The sequence below is a fragment of the Nipponia nippon genome, unplaced genomic scaffold (assembly GCF_047370975.1).
Source record: "Nipponia nippon isolate SJK-2023a ecotype South Korea unplaced genomic scaffold, ASM4737097v1 scaffold_10, whole genome shotgun sequence".
Taxonomy (NCBI): Eukaryota; Metazoa; Chordata; class Aves; order Pelecaniformes; family Threskiornithidae; genus Nipponia; species Nipponia nippon.
The window spans coordinates 1,827,560-1,840,687 of record NW_028262291.1 but is presented as its reverse complement, the minus strand read 5'-3'; the positions used below and the strand labels follow the sequence as shown (position 1 = coordinate 1,840,687).

At 46.3% G+C, this 13,128-nt stretch overlaps 1 protein-coding gene across 25 annotated transcripts in view; it reads left to right on the top strand.

Annotated features, from left to right (window-relative positions):
- Nucleotides 1-13,128, top strand: part of DAGLA (diacylglycerol lipase alpha) — a 75,467-nt gene that overhangs the window by 45,607 nt on the left and 16,732 nt on the right. For all 25 annotated transcript variants that reach the window (XR_015700777.1, XM_087740763.1, XM_087740710.1 and 22 more), the window contains 7 exons: nucleotides 1,152-1,276; nucleotides 2,462-2,618; nucleotides 2,944-3,027; nucleotides 3,154-3,231; nucleotides 8,226-8,306; nucleotides 10,503-10,645; nucleotides 12,230-12,298. Coding sequence is in view for 24 of the 25 variants with exons in the window: in XM_087740763.1 (XP_087596889.1) it covers nucleotides 1,152-1,276; nucleotides 2,462-2,618; nucleotides 2,944-3,027; nucleotides 3,154-3,231; nucleotides 8,226-8,306; nucleotides 10,503-10,645; nucleotides 12,230-12,298 (737 nt within the window). In the remaining variant the exon portion in view is untranslated. The remainder of the gene's footprint in view (nucleotides 1-1,151; nucleotides 1,277-2,461; nucleotides 2,619-2,943; nucleotides 3,028-3,153; nucleotides 3,232-8,225; nucleotides 8,307-10,502; nucleotides 10,646-12,229; nucleotides 12,299-13,128) is intronic.

The window sequence follows — 13,128 nt, the reverse complement described above, 5'->3', positions numbered from 1 at the left end:
TGGAATAATCAAAGAAATGAAAGATTAGTACAATAGAGTATAATAACGACGCTTGCTCTCCGGAAGCTTTTTGTCTTCAGATCACTTTTAAAGTGTTATCTGGCTCTGTCCTCTGCTTTGTGGGAAGTGGTGGTATTTCGGGGGGGGAAGGCGATGTGAGGCTTCTCCAAAGCCAGAGGTACGAGTTGAGCGCTGCATCCAGGAGTGTCGTGCAGAGCTCCATATGGAAGCACCACCAGCAGAGCTCGGGGAGCTCAGCAGGCAGGGCTCCATCTTGATAAGGGCAGGGAGCTGCCTGGAGCGAGATGGAGCCTTCCTCCCTGGGGCTGATTGTCAGTGCTTCTCAGGATGGAAACGGCTGCAGCCTGTTCTGTTCTGTGTGAATTAAGCTTGGCTTTTCTCCTGGCATGCTGCTATTGCAGCCCTTCATTGGGCAAACTCTATTCGCTCCCCTTGATTAGATGATGTTGCCGCAAGAGAGGCGAGGCTGACCTGATCCCAGCATCTCTGATCAAGTGATTTTGTGATTAAGCTGCTTGTGGCTGTGCTGTACTGCGTTGTGTTTAATACTGACACCCTGCTCAGCTTCTCTCTCCTTCCGAATAGGTCTGTGGGGAGAGATGTCAGCAGAGCTTACAGAAGACAGCACTGAGGCATGTGGCCCCAGACTGGCTTTATTGTCCTCTCTGGGCATCTTCCTTAGGGGCTGTGACTATGTGAGCAGTATATTTAGAGAGCTCATCTTCTTGGGACTTAAACTAGTTTTTATCTTCCCCTCAGCTAGGGTAGGGTGGGGCAAAACCCACAGAGGATGGCCTTCCTCTGCAGCAGGGTGTTTGATATGCAGAGGAGAATTTCTCTAGAACTAACTTCTGGTGGTGTTAAAAAATGGGGCCCCTCTGCTCAGGGAAACAGGCGTAGCTGTGCTGAGCTGTTCTTGGGAGGGGGAGGATCTTGCCCAGCATAACCAGCTTGCTCTCCTGCAGTCACCTGGAAATGCTGAAGGTGCTGTTCTGGTGGTGCTGAGAGAGAAGGCTGATGCTCAGAAAGAAGGATGCATGTGTCCAACCATGATGGAAAAAGGGAAACGGTAGAAAAACGCACTATCTAAAAGAGAATAAGGCCTTTAGTGAGTCTCCTGTCTCTTTCAGCAAGAGATGCAGCGGTACAAAGAGGTGTGTTACTACATGCTGTTTGCCCTGGCTGCCTATGGCTGGCCCATATACCTGATGAGGAAGCCCACATGTGGACTCTGTCGCCTGGCCAGATCCTGCTCGTGAGTGGCCATCCTGTCTATCATTCTGCCTTCTCTTCTTCCCTTTTACCTTCTGTTTCTCCCAGATTTAGAATTCTCCTTTCTTTCATCAGTTTGCTCTCTTCATCACCTCTCTATTTATTCTTCCTCCTTTCCTCTTCTGCTTCCCCCCCACCCTTCTCCCTTCTCATGCTTTTTCTTTCAATCTCTTGGTAACTCTGTGCCTTCATATTCCAGTGTCTTTCTCCTCAGTCTCTTCCTTACAGTTGCTTATCTGCTTATCTCGTTAAATAAACCAGACTGTCCTATGCTCTCTCCTCTCGGGTCCACTAAGGATCATGCCAGTCCTGTGCAGTTGGCACAGCCAGCAGAAGACTCATCTGGCACAAGACTGCTTTCACACTGAGTCAAAATAGCTGTCTGGGAGCTCAGAAATCAGATTTATCAGCAAGCCCAGAGACGCAGGGAGCTGACGTTTGGGTCTTTATTAAAGCATTGGCAAGACTTGGCCAGAGTTTGTGCTGTGTTCTCTCTGACTAATTGTTTTTCTGCCATGCTGTATAGCGCTCACCTCACGGTAGCGATGCTGTAGTTCAGGATTGCGTTGTTTGAAACGTTTGCTTTCAGCTGCTGTAATGCTGTCATCAGATTCTCTTTGGGGTTGAGCTTTTTGCACTTACGCAGGGAACTTCTGAACTTATTAGGAGGAATATACTTCCTTTTGAGTACTTCTGTTTGTGAAGTGTCTCATAAGGGAATGAAGGGAAAAAAAATCGGTGCTGCTGTTTTTGTTCTGGGATGATTCTAGACCTGCTTTCTTTTTTGTTACAAATAGGTCTAGATGTTGGTAAATGCTAGGTGCTTTGTGTGTTGGAGCAATGCAGGACTGTGCTGTGGAGCATGGTATCCTTTGAGGAGAGATTCCAGCCCCACCGTGCATCGATTCCTTGGGGACTGGTTGCACTGTAGCTCTCTCTGGTGCTCAGAAGGAAAACTGCATCTGATCCCAGTGCCCCTTTTTGATGCTGAAACACGAGCGGTGTGCTGTTTTGTGCAAAAGCTCCTACAAGTGAAGGAAATCACTGCTGCTGAGATGAGGCCAGTGTGGCGTGCAGGGTCTGTCTTTCCCTTCTCTTAGGCATTCCTCTCTAATGCCAGTCTCTTCCACATTCCTCTTTTCCTCAAAGCTATTTCTTTCTTCTGCAGGTGTTGCTGTCTCTGTCCTTCACGGCCCCGCTATGCACCTAGTGTCACCATTGAAGAGGATAATTGCTGCGGCTGCAATGCCATTGCCATCCGGCGCCACTTCTTGGATGAGAATATGACCTCAGTGGACATTGTTTACACATCTTGCCACGATGCAGTAAGGAGAACCTGCAACCCCCTTCATATTTGGGGCATGTTCCTAAGGCCCTTCCTAATAGGATTTACATGCTTCCAGGTGTAGTGGGACAAAGAAGGAAACTTAAGCCTTTTTCTGACCCTAGAGCTTCCCATCCTCTCTCTCCATCAAGAAATTCTGCCACTTGGACAGAAATATTTGCTACTGCCAAAAAACCAGATCATTCAGAGGAGTGCTTACCCATAAGGCATAACCTGTCAGGCCGCTCTGCCTCCTTTTCCCTCAGCAGGAGAATAATTAAACAGGAATGTCTCACCTGATTGTTACAGTAGTGGATCTTTTCCAGGTTTATGAAACCCCTTTCTATGTGGCTGTGGACCATGATAAGAAGAAGGTGGTCATTAGTATCCGAGGAACTCTGTCTCCAAAAGTAAGTGTACCATGCAGTGGCCAAACATACCCTTGGCCGCCCTTGGAAACGTTCAGGAGGGTCTGGGACCTTCCCGACTCGCACGTGTTTGGCTGACCTGAAGCACAGTGACTGCTTTTCTTCCAGGATGCCCTGACCGACCTAACTGGGGATGCAGAGCGCCTTCCAGTTGAGGGTCACCATGGAACGTGGCTGGGACACAAGGTGTGTAAAAGAAAAAAACAAACCCCGCTGCTTTTTCTGATGTTTTGACTTTTTGATTATAGGCCCAAAAAGTGGTCCTAATTGCTTGAGGTGCTTTTAAGAAGGGTGTTAAATAATTGCAGCGAAATGGCTTTGAGATGTTAACTGTTACAACTAAGGATTTTATTTTAAAATTGCTATGTCTGTAATTAAAAAAAACCATTCAATTAGTAAAAACCAAACTGTAAAAGGCATCTGCGGAGACCTCGAACGAAATTATTGGAGTCATTCAAATTACTTTTTCTTCCAATGACCTTTTCCGAATTTGCAATCAAACCCTGAGAACGCGTTTAAAATTCTGTTGCAACGGGAGAGGCATTGAACCTCATCAAAGGATATTGGCAGGGCTCGCATCTGTATAATTAGACTGATACTATGTGTCTGTCGTAGTGATCAGGACTGGGCTGACTAAATCAATTTAGGATAGAGCTGACCTTTGCCCCAGCCCGGCAAAGTAATGACACACATGCTGAGTTTTAAGATTATCAGGAATTTGGCAGCCTCTCAAGATGCAGAGCCAGATTGGGAAAGAAAAATACAAACTGGAGGTTGTGTGCATTGGAAGGAACGTAGCTGGAAGGGCTGCTGCTCAGGGAGACCAGATCGATGATCTGGACAAGGAGATCGAGGGCACCCTCAGTCAGTTCGCAGAGGACACCAAGTTGGGTGGGAGTGTTGATCTGCTGGAGGGCAGGGAGGCCCTACAGAGGGACCTGGCCAGGCTGGGTCAATGGGCCCAGGCACTGGGTGAGGGTCAGCAAGGCTCAGGGCCGGGTCCTGCACTTGGGTCACAACAACTCCATGCAACGCTACAGGCGTGGGGAAGAGCGGCTGGGAGCTGCCCGGTGGGAAGGGACCTGGGGGTGTTGGTTGACAGCCGCTGAACATGAGCCAGCAGTGTGCCCAGGTGGCCAAGAGGGCCAATGGCATCCTGGCTTGTATCAGGAACAGTGTGGCCAGCAGGAGCAGGGCAGGGATGGTCCCCCTGTGCTGGGCACTGGTGAGGCCGCCCCTCGAGTGCTGTGCTCAGCGCTGGGCCCCTCACCCCACGAAGGCCATGGAGGGGCTGGAGCGTGGCCAGAGCAGGGCAGCGAGGCTGGGGCAGGGGCTGGAGCCCAAGGCTGGGGAGGAGCGGCTGGGGGAGCTGGGGGGGCTCAGCCTGGAGAAGAGGAGGCTGAGGGGAGCCCTCATCGCTCTCTGCAACGGCCTTGAAAGGAGGCTGGAGCCGGGGGGGGTCGGTCTCTTCTCCCCAGGAACAAGCGATGGGACGAGAGGGAATGGCCATTTCTTCATGGGGAGAGCGGTCAGGCCCTGGCCCAGGCTGCCCAGGGAAGGGGTGCAGTCACAGTCCCTGGAAGTATTCAAAAAACGTGTGGATGTGGTCCTTAGGGACACGGTTTAGAGGTGGGCCAGGCAGTTGGGTTAACAGGTTGGACTTGATGATATCAGAGGTCCTTTCCAACCTTAATGATTCTCTGAAGCTGTTGCTGATCATCTGGTCAGGGTCCTTGCAGGGTGGGACATGGAGCTCATAAATCCTTGGGAGCCAGGAGCTGGGAGCTCCTGCTTCATTCACCATGTCCTGCCTGAACGCCAAACCTCTGTGCTTTGGTGCTCTGCTTGAGGAAGCAGAGCATTAGTAGCTCATAGATAAGTGCGTACTCAAATGTTTAGCTAAATGTTTGGTCTGATAAAGGATGTTGGTCTGATAAAGAAGTCATTACCTAAGAAAGTGTTGTTTGGATGCTCGGTGGTCTCCAAGTCTCCCAGAGCAGGTCGTTTTTTTTTTTTGGGGGGGGGGGGGTGGAAGATGTTGTGTACCTGCTATTGTATAATGGGTATTTCCTTTGTTTCCCCCAAAATAAGGAAATTAATCTGTGGTAATTACATAGGAGGTATTATGGAAACATAGGTAAATGAGGTAGTATTTTGTCACATAAGTGATATTTGGCTGTGTGAATCTTTACTATTTGTTTCACAGTTGGGGGAAGCGTTATGTCTGCTGTCAATGATAACGTCACTTGGTTTTGTACAAATTCATTTAGCTCAAAGCGACTTTGCACAATCGGTGTGATCAACAGCTCATACAAAGAAAGAAAGGTAAAAGGAAGCCAAAGGGAAGCAAGGGGAATTTGTTCTATTTTTAATGTGCAGAAAAGCTAGTAATAGATCCTGGCAGAAGTTGGCTTTTCTTTTGATCTTTATGCGAAAATATTCATACGCCAGTGACTTATATGAAACGTTATCAGATCATTCCCTTTGTTCTATATTGAGTTTTTATTTGGCCTTTGTGTTATTTCTCTTTTTGACTGCTACTGGTACAGAAATATAGCTTTATCTTAAATTATCATCAATATTAATCTTCAGACAATAATGTACTGTTGATTCCTGAGGGAAACTAATGGAGATAATAGAATTTAAAAATGTCTGTCTTAATGCATTTTTCATGTCCAGAAGTCAACTTTAATACAAAAATAAATGAAGTGTCTTGCTAACACTTACATTTCATTTGGAGAAAAGTACTTGGCTGTTCGGGAGCTTCCCCTAAGTTGTTTGATTTCTGTTATTTTTCTTGCTGATCGTGTCCCGCACGCCCAGCAGGCTGCCACGGCCTGATATCTCCACCTGCGGAGCCCGCCTGTCTCCGTGCTTCACGCGGTGTCGATCAGACATCGCACAAATTAAAACTCTTCATGTTTACGTGAGCCTTCTTATCTCACCACTGGTACTGCAGCTGAAAGGGTTTGATTGCTTGGGTTGCTGTGAATGCCACAGTTAAAATATATATTAGATCTCTGAGCTATTTTGCATCCAAAAACATAGCTGTAACTAAGGTTTATGGGTTAGCATGCGAAAAAAAAAGGGATTGTCACAATTCGGAGGGGAAATTAACCGCAAAAAAAAAAGTCTAGCTTCACTATTTTTGAAATCACTGATTTTATGATTATTTTTAAATTAAATCTGTTATAAGTGAAGGGCATGATACTGAATTCTGATGAACCTGTATAGAACAAAACTACTAAAACGATGGTGGGTTTGGAGGTTTGTTTCCTGATGTTGAGCCAGCCGGGATGACGAGAAGTAGCTGCTGGAAGGGAGCCCTGAAGCTCAGCCACGGTGACAGCTCTCACTGGTTTGACAGACCAGCCAGTAACAGCAATAACCTTCAAACCCTCTTCTCTACCAAATAAACCCCCTTTGTGGGTTTTCGCACGTACAATTCAAATATCACAGAGCAGTTTCATGCCTCCAAACTGCGAAGCAGTACAGAATATTTCCATTTTGCTTTCCCAAGATATCCAGTCTGTTTGGTTATTTACATGTGAGGTTTGAAAATTAAGCCCAGATAGTTTTATTCCTTTGAAACTTATGAAAGCGTCCACTTCAGTGGAAAGTCTAAATGTAACTTGCAGTGATAAAAGTCTCATTCCGTAATATTAAAATCACTGTCTGTATTAGAATATACTGTAATTATCAAAAATATAACTATAAGGCCGACTAACAGCCCATTAGGAATATCACCATGGATTTAGGTCGTGCTTTGCAAAAATAGAATCCTAAATTCATCTTAGAAATTTATGTAAGTAGTCTGCCATTCACTTCTCATTAGAGTTGGAAAAGGAGACTCTTCTGAATGCAGCGGAAGCTGGCTAGCTGCTGAGCGCGCTGCACAGAGGCATGAAATAGCATGGCATCTGCTTTTTGATAACGATGGGAACATTACAGCTGTCCCATTTACGGACTCAGCAGAATCTCACCTGTGTTCTGCTCTCTTCAGCAGTCAGCTTGGTTTTGATGGTGTGTTTGATATCAAGGACTTTGAAAAGTCCGTGTTTCTTTGCTTTTTGAGAGGGCCATGAATTTTTATGTCTCCGAGATTAAACGGTGCTCAATAATGTTCACTTTGTACTTAAACTGTTTTCAAGTAGGGGTGTAAGGGAAAATAGCAGATATGATCATCTTCCCTGGTTTTTGGCCAACCCAGGCAGCGTGAATTATTTGAGGTCTGTAATCACCAAATTCAAAGTAGCTGATTTCTGTTTACCCATGTTCACCCTGGACTACATCGCTATTTTTCAGCCTTTGTAGTTCAGGCTTGCTTATTGCTGCATTAAACTGTAGTGAAGGCATAACCAAGAATTTTTGCAAGGGCCCGAATTCTAGTTGCTTGTTTAACGGATCCACTGCATTTGTGATGATTACACAGAGGGAGAAACCCTCTTCAGATGCCGCCATCAGCAGAGAGGATAAATGTTCAGAACCAGACTATCAGCTTGTTTCCCATCTTCCAGCAGTTCTTAGCTTCCAGTGAATAAAAGCCTTTAATAATTTGTGATTAATGTCCTTTGACAGCTGAATCCCTTTAATAGTTGCTGTCTCCTCCAGTCATCAATAACTCTTCCTATACAGATAGTGCTGCCACTTTTTCCCTCCAGGAGCGTCTTGGTGTTTGTATTATTTTCCCTGTGAACTTGTTAAGCTAGTTTGTGCTTTTATTCACGGATTTAAGTGGAAAAGTACAGTTTTGCAGTTAAGGCACTGACGTGCAGAATATCAAAGTTTGTTTCGCCGTTCTACTGCAGGTCCCAGTGTCTGCTGAACTACCAGCTACGCAGCCTGGCGTTTAAGAAGTGGATTGGTTTGTGTTAGCGTGGGGTTTTTTATAGACTTTGCACCATGAGGCCAGGAATAGGGCCTTTGAGCATTAGTTTAATTTAAGAACCGTCATTACTGCTGAACAGTTTGTGGCTCTGGTAATCAGTGAGCCAAGACATGTACCTAATGAAGTCTATTCCTAAATGCGGAGGGGAGTCAATATTCTTCAACCCTGACCCGTGCTGTGTGGCACGCTAGAGCTTACCCGGCGTGCGGGGCAGTGGGGTGGCTGCGGGGTGTTTAGATCAGGGCTGATGCGCAACCATTTACGTCCTGTTCTGCCTTCGTGTTTCCCTTAGGGAATGGTGCTATCTGCTGAGTACATCAAGAAGAAATTGGAGCAAGAAATGGTGCTTTCTCAAGCTTTTGGACGAGACTTAGTGAGTAGTAGTTTCCTGTATAGCCTGCAAGGATAAAAGAAGACGAGATTTCCCTAAAACACTGGTTTTAAGGAAACCTCCACGTCCCTGAATCTGTTGTACTAACTTCTCAAATCTTCCTTCAATTCCTATCCCTCTGGATTGCCAGACAGGCAACTAGTTACTCATTCCCCCCAAGGCTTTTTTATTTTGAAACCACCAACACTGCAGAGCTCCTGATTTTTTTTTCCTCAGGCAAAGCCGAGGCGGGAAGTCCCATTTGGTGGCAATGCAAGGCAGGGAACATTAAAAACAAATCAACAGGAACTAAAATCCCATCTCTATGGAGATTCTCTTTGGAGACAGCAGTGGGATGCCATGCTGACTGTCTGTGTGTGCACATTTCTTGTGATAGAGAGCTATCGGAGAACCCGAGAGAGATGTTGGGAAGCAGCCTACCTTAGTTTATATGTCAGTAATGGCACAGCCTATGTCCCCGTTGGGAAGGCAACTTCTGAACTGCCTGGTTCCCTGCTGTCAGACAGCTGGCCTTGTCTCATGCCCAGAGTGTGCCTTGGCCTGAGCAGTGCCCATGGGGGAAATTAGCAATAGCTCAAGGGAGAAAGAAAAGAGGGATAAAAGCCTCGATAGTTCCCTGAAACCTGAGTGTCATACCAGTCAACACTGCCTTGTGATGTTTGGTAGGTGGAGGGAGCGATACATAGGCATCCGAGTTCTTTATGTGGTGCTTTATTCCTCTCTGCCCAGAAAGTGAAAATTGGTGTTAAGTGAGCTGTTACTCGTGAGGAATTTTTCCTGATGTCCTATACGGCTCAGTTGCCACCTGACTGGCAAGGATATGGTGACGTTCGAAGCTCTATGCTTTGGTGGCTCCTGTGCGTGACAATAAGTATCATATTCTGTTCTGTTTGAAGCCAGCTTTATGTATGGAGGGTCCAACTTCTAATTGATGAAAAATAGTGTAACTAGCTGGACCTGACCCACAAGGATGGAGAGAGCTTGATTAATATGAGACGGAGCAACTGGCCTGTGTGTAGAAAATGAAGTACTGTCTGAAGCTGAACTCTGAAGAATATCTGAAAAAGTGCTATGGCCAGAACATAAATGCCATCCCAGGTCCTACCAAAGGTTCCTCTAGCCCAGTACGTTGTTTCTGACAGTTGCCAGCAACAGATACTCAGGGAAAAAGTACAAGTGAGGTGTATAAAGTCTTAAATCTCCCCCAGCATTCAGTTCACTGACTGTAAGAGGCACGATGGCGGCTTAGGGGTGGCCTTGGGAAGGAAAATGACCCCAAGATAGATCTTTCGTTCTTGTGGCCTGGTCTCACGTTCTATGTGCGTGTTCTCATCTTACGCAGAAGTCCAAATGTAGCCACCACTGTGGTGACCTGGGGCCATGGAGAGTCGGGTGCTGGATTCTCTCTCCTTATGTAAAGCCTACAGGGCACTGGCAGAGCTCTGCACAAAAACAAGACTGAAACTTTTCAAACATTTTCTTAGTGAACTTCTAGGTTCTAAGCCATGCTTAGCACTCTAGCCTCTGAATAACAAGAACAGTACAAAACGCTAGAGAATAGTTTTGCCTCTGAATTACTTGAGCAGTGGCTGGCAGTTGAGAGCACCTAGACTTAAAAGACTACTGTTGAAACTGCTAGTTAAGATTTCTGTTTTTCAGCCTGCACAAGTGGTGGAATTAATGAAAGCAGGTGGTTTCTAGAAGCAAGGACACCTTAGATGTGTGAGCCTGGACTCAGATGTTACCAGAAGTCTGTCAGATTTGAGGAGGAGCAAAAGGTTCATATAAAATCCTAAATAACTCAGCTTGTGTACGTTTCCTTTTTCTTCCTACCTTTTTTCTTTTAGGGAAGACCCAGTAGGGCAGACACTGATGGAGATGTAGGAGAGAATAGCAGAAGAGAACGCATTCTAGCATCCTTTCAGAACGAGCAACGTTGCAGGGCAGGAGTGTGCTGGGACTGCCACTGTGACTTAGACTAAACACTGTAAATCGGAACTGTGCTTCCATTTCAAAATCTAACATACCCTCGCTAGTTTCTGTTGGTGAAGGAACTGGTTAGCTGGAAAGCTCATGTATAGGAAAGACTCACAGCTGTGGAAAGGGGCAGATTTTGGGGGTTCTGGACTTAACCTTTCAGCCTGACCTCAATTTCTTTGTCTTGTTTTTTGTTTTCAGGGGAGAGGAACAAAACACTACGGCCTGATTGTGGTCGGTCATTCCCTAGGGGCTGGCACAGCTGCCATCCTGTCCTTCCTCTTGCGTCCGCAGTACCCATCGCTGAAGTGCTTTGCCTATTCTCCCCCAGGTGGGCTGCTGAGGTAGGTGTGGGGGCAGGAGGACTGGTGGTGGGGTGGGTGTAGTTGGAGCTGGATCAGATCCTCTTTGTGATGCTCTGAGGAGCAGTAAAAGACAAGGCTCTGCCCCTGAGAAGCATGCAATAAAATGGAGAGGCAGTCGATAGGAGCTGAGGGTTGTTGGCAGCCTTTGCTCTGTGTTGTAGTTTGGAGTTCAGGTTTATGATGGCAGGTGGCCATGCTCCCAAATATTCTGGTTTATGACTTAGCTGTTGCTAGCTATAGCTCTAATTTCACCCTGACCAGTGGAAAATGCAAGTTGAGTGGACAGGGTGCAATTTCCTTATTCTCTGCCCAGTGCCAGCATGTCCTCTCCCCGTCTGCTGTGAATAGATGTACAGTAAGGGAGATGTTTGACCGAGTGTAGATGTCTGCATCAGTTGGTCTAGTTGTTTGGACTCCTTTTGCAGCTGATAAAGAAATCGGCGCTTCTGGGGTGTGATTTCTGTCATTCTAAAGTGGGTGCCTAAAATAGGTCAGAGGGATTGTGCTTCTGGGGTGCCTGTTTCTCTCCCTTGGCTATAGGGGGAAATCTAGGGTAGCTGCCTCAGAGATGTCTGAAGGAGGAGGGGTATGGGGAATTCCTCCCACTGTAAATTGGAACAGACCTGCTGGTCATGTTATTTACATGGCAGCCAAGCGAAAACATCTGACTTGTTTGCTGTGAAGTGAGAGAAGGTCTTTCTAGTTGTGACAGACATCATGGGGGCACTTGAAAGCAGCTATGGATTATCAGAAGCTTCTTGTGATAGTTACTGCATCATGTTCCAGAAGCAGCCAAGGGTTTTAAACCATCCTGCTAATGAATCTAGGTACTGGCATGCCTTGTGATGGTGGTAATCCCCAGTCTTCTGCAGCTGTAGAGGAGTTGCTCTGTAGAATGTTTCATGAGAGTTTTAGAGCTTTCTGCTCAGAACTTCCACTCCTGAGATCCTTTGATAACTCGGGCCAAGCTGTGTTACCTCAACTGTTTGGGCTGAAGGAGGTGCCTCTGACTGCCACGCTTTTGTTGCACTGTCTCATGCCCAGGATCACCTCTAGGTCAATGAGGCAGCCTCTGCCTGTGGTAACTGGTTCAGAAGAAGGTCTCTAGGAAGGCAGCTGGCTGCAGAACCAGCTTATAAAGTGGAAGCCTTAATTCCCTCTTATCTTGGTACTTGGGTTGCTGCAGAAAGTGGCCATCTTAGTTCCACAGTGTCTTTGTAAAGTACTCTCAGGAGCATGTAATATCTTCTTCCTTTCTGCTGCCCGGGCCATTCTGAAACTATTGGAAAACAGCTATGAGGCATTGAGTTAGATCACTTCGTTTTCCAAGTATATTCAGAGCCGTATGCAGAGTCATGTTGCTTGGGGCATGGGATGTGAATATCGGGCTTTTCTTTATCGGGGTGCAAGTCCCAAAAGCCTCGAGCAGCTTGTGTTGTGGTTTTTATGACCCTGGTACGCTGTTGGGTAACCTCTCTGACACCAGTGACAAATTGGGAATGAAATGCAGTTTTCTGCTAGTGAAACACTGTTTGCTGCCTCTTGGTCCTGTTTCTCTTCCAGTGAGGATGCCATGGAGTATTCAAAAGAGTTTGTGACTGCAGTCGTGCTTGGCAAAGATCTAGTGCCCAGGCAAGTTGAGAAGTGTCTGAATTTCTTGATGAGTATCTGCTGTTCTATACCAAAGTCACCTGTTTCCTATCAGAAACACCTGGATCATATCTGGCTCCAGTTTCCTCATTACCTGTCCTCGTATGCTGCTTACTTGTCTTCCTAGGTACCTGTATTGATGTGTCTTTTACCTGGACACCTATGTTAGTGTTTCACACACTTTTTAATAGGCATACCTCTCCCCATCACTCAGCTGCCTCTGTGAAAGAAAAGGGTGAATATCCTGTCTCTGTAACTGTACTCATTGTGGTACCCGACATGTCAATGCTATCTTCCTGGCTGCCTGTGTTATCTTGGCCCTCTTTCCACTCTGTCCTGACTAGATGTGCCGTCATCTCATTTTGTGCTCTTTGTCCCCGAGTACCTATTCCATATCATCTCACGTCTCTCAACCAGCTCCCTCATTTCTTGTGTCTTGGCATTTCTCACCTCATCTCCTGGGATGTGTTCTGCTGAACAGGGCATTGGACTGGGAGCCAGACAACCTGCGTTTTGCTTCTGCCCCGTTGTGTGACCTCAGATAAACGGTGACATTGCTGTCTATGCAATATAGGCATGTAGAATTCAGTGGAGGGAAAGTACTAAATGGGATTGAATGTGCCCTTTGGTAACCTGTATGACAAATTCTTGTCCATCCCGTAATCTCTTCAGTGGTGTCATACAGCTCTGTGCTGTCTTTCTAATTTATCTGTTCTGTGTCATCCTATGCTTGTTTCTTGCTCACTTTTTTCTGTGATTGCATCATCTCCCTCCTTATCTGTTCATTGATTTCTCTCATATCTCTTCACTGA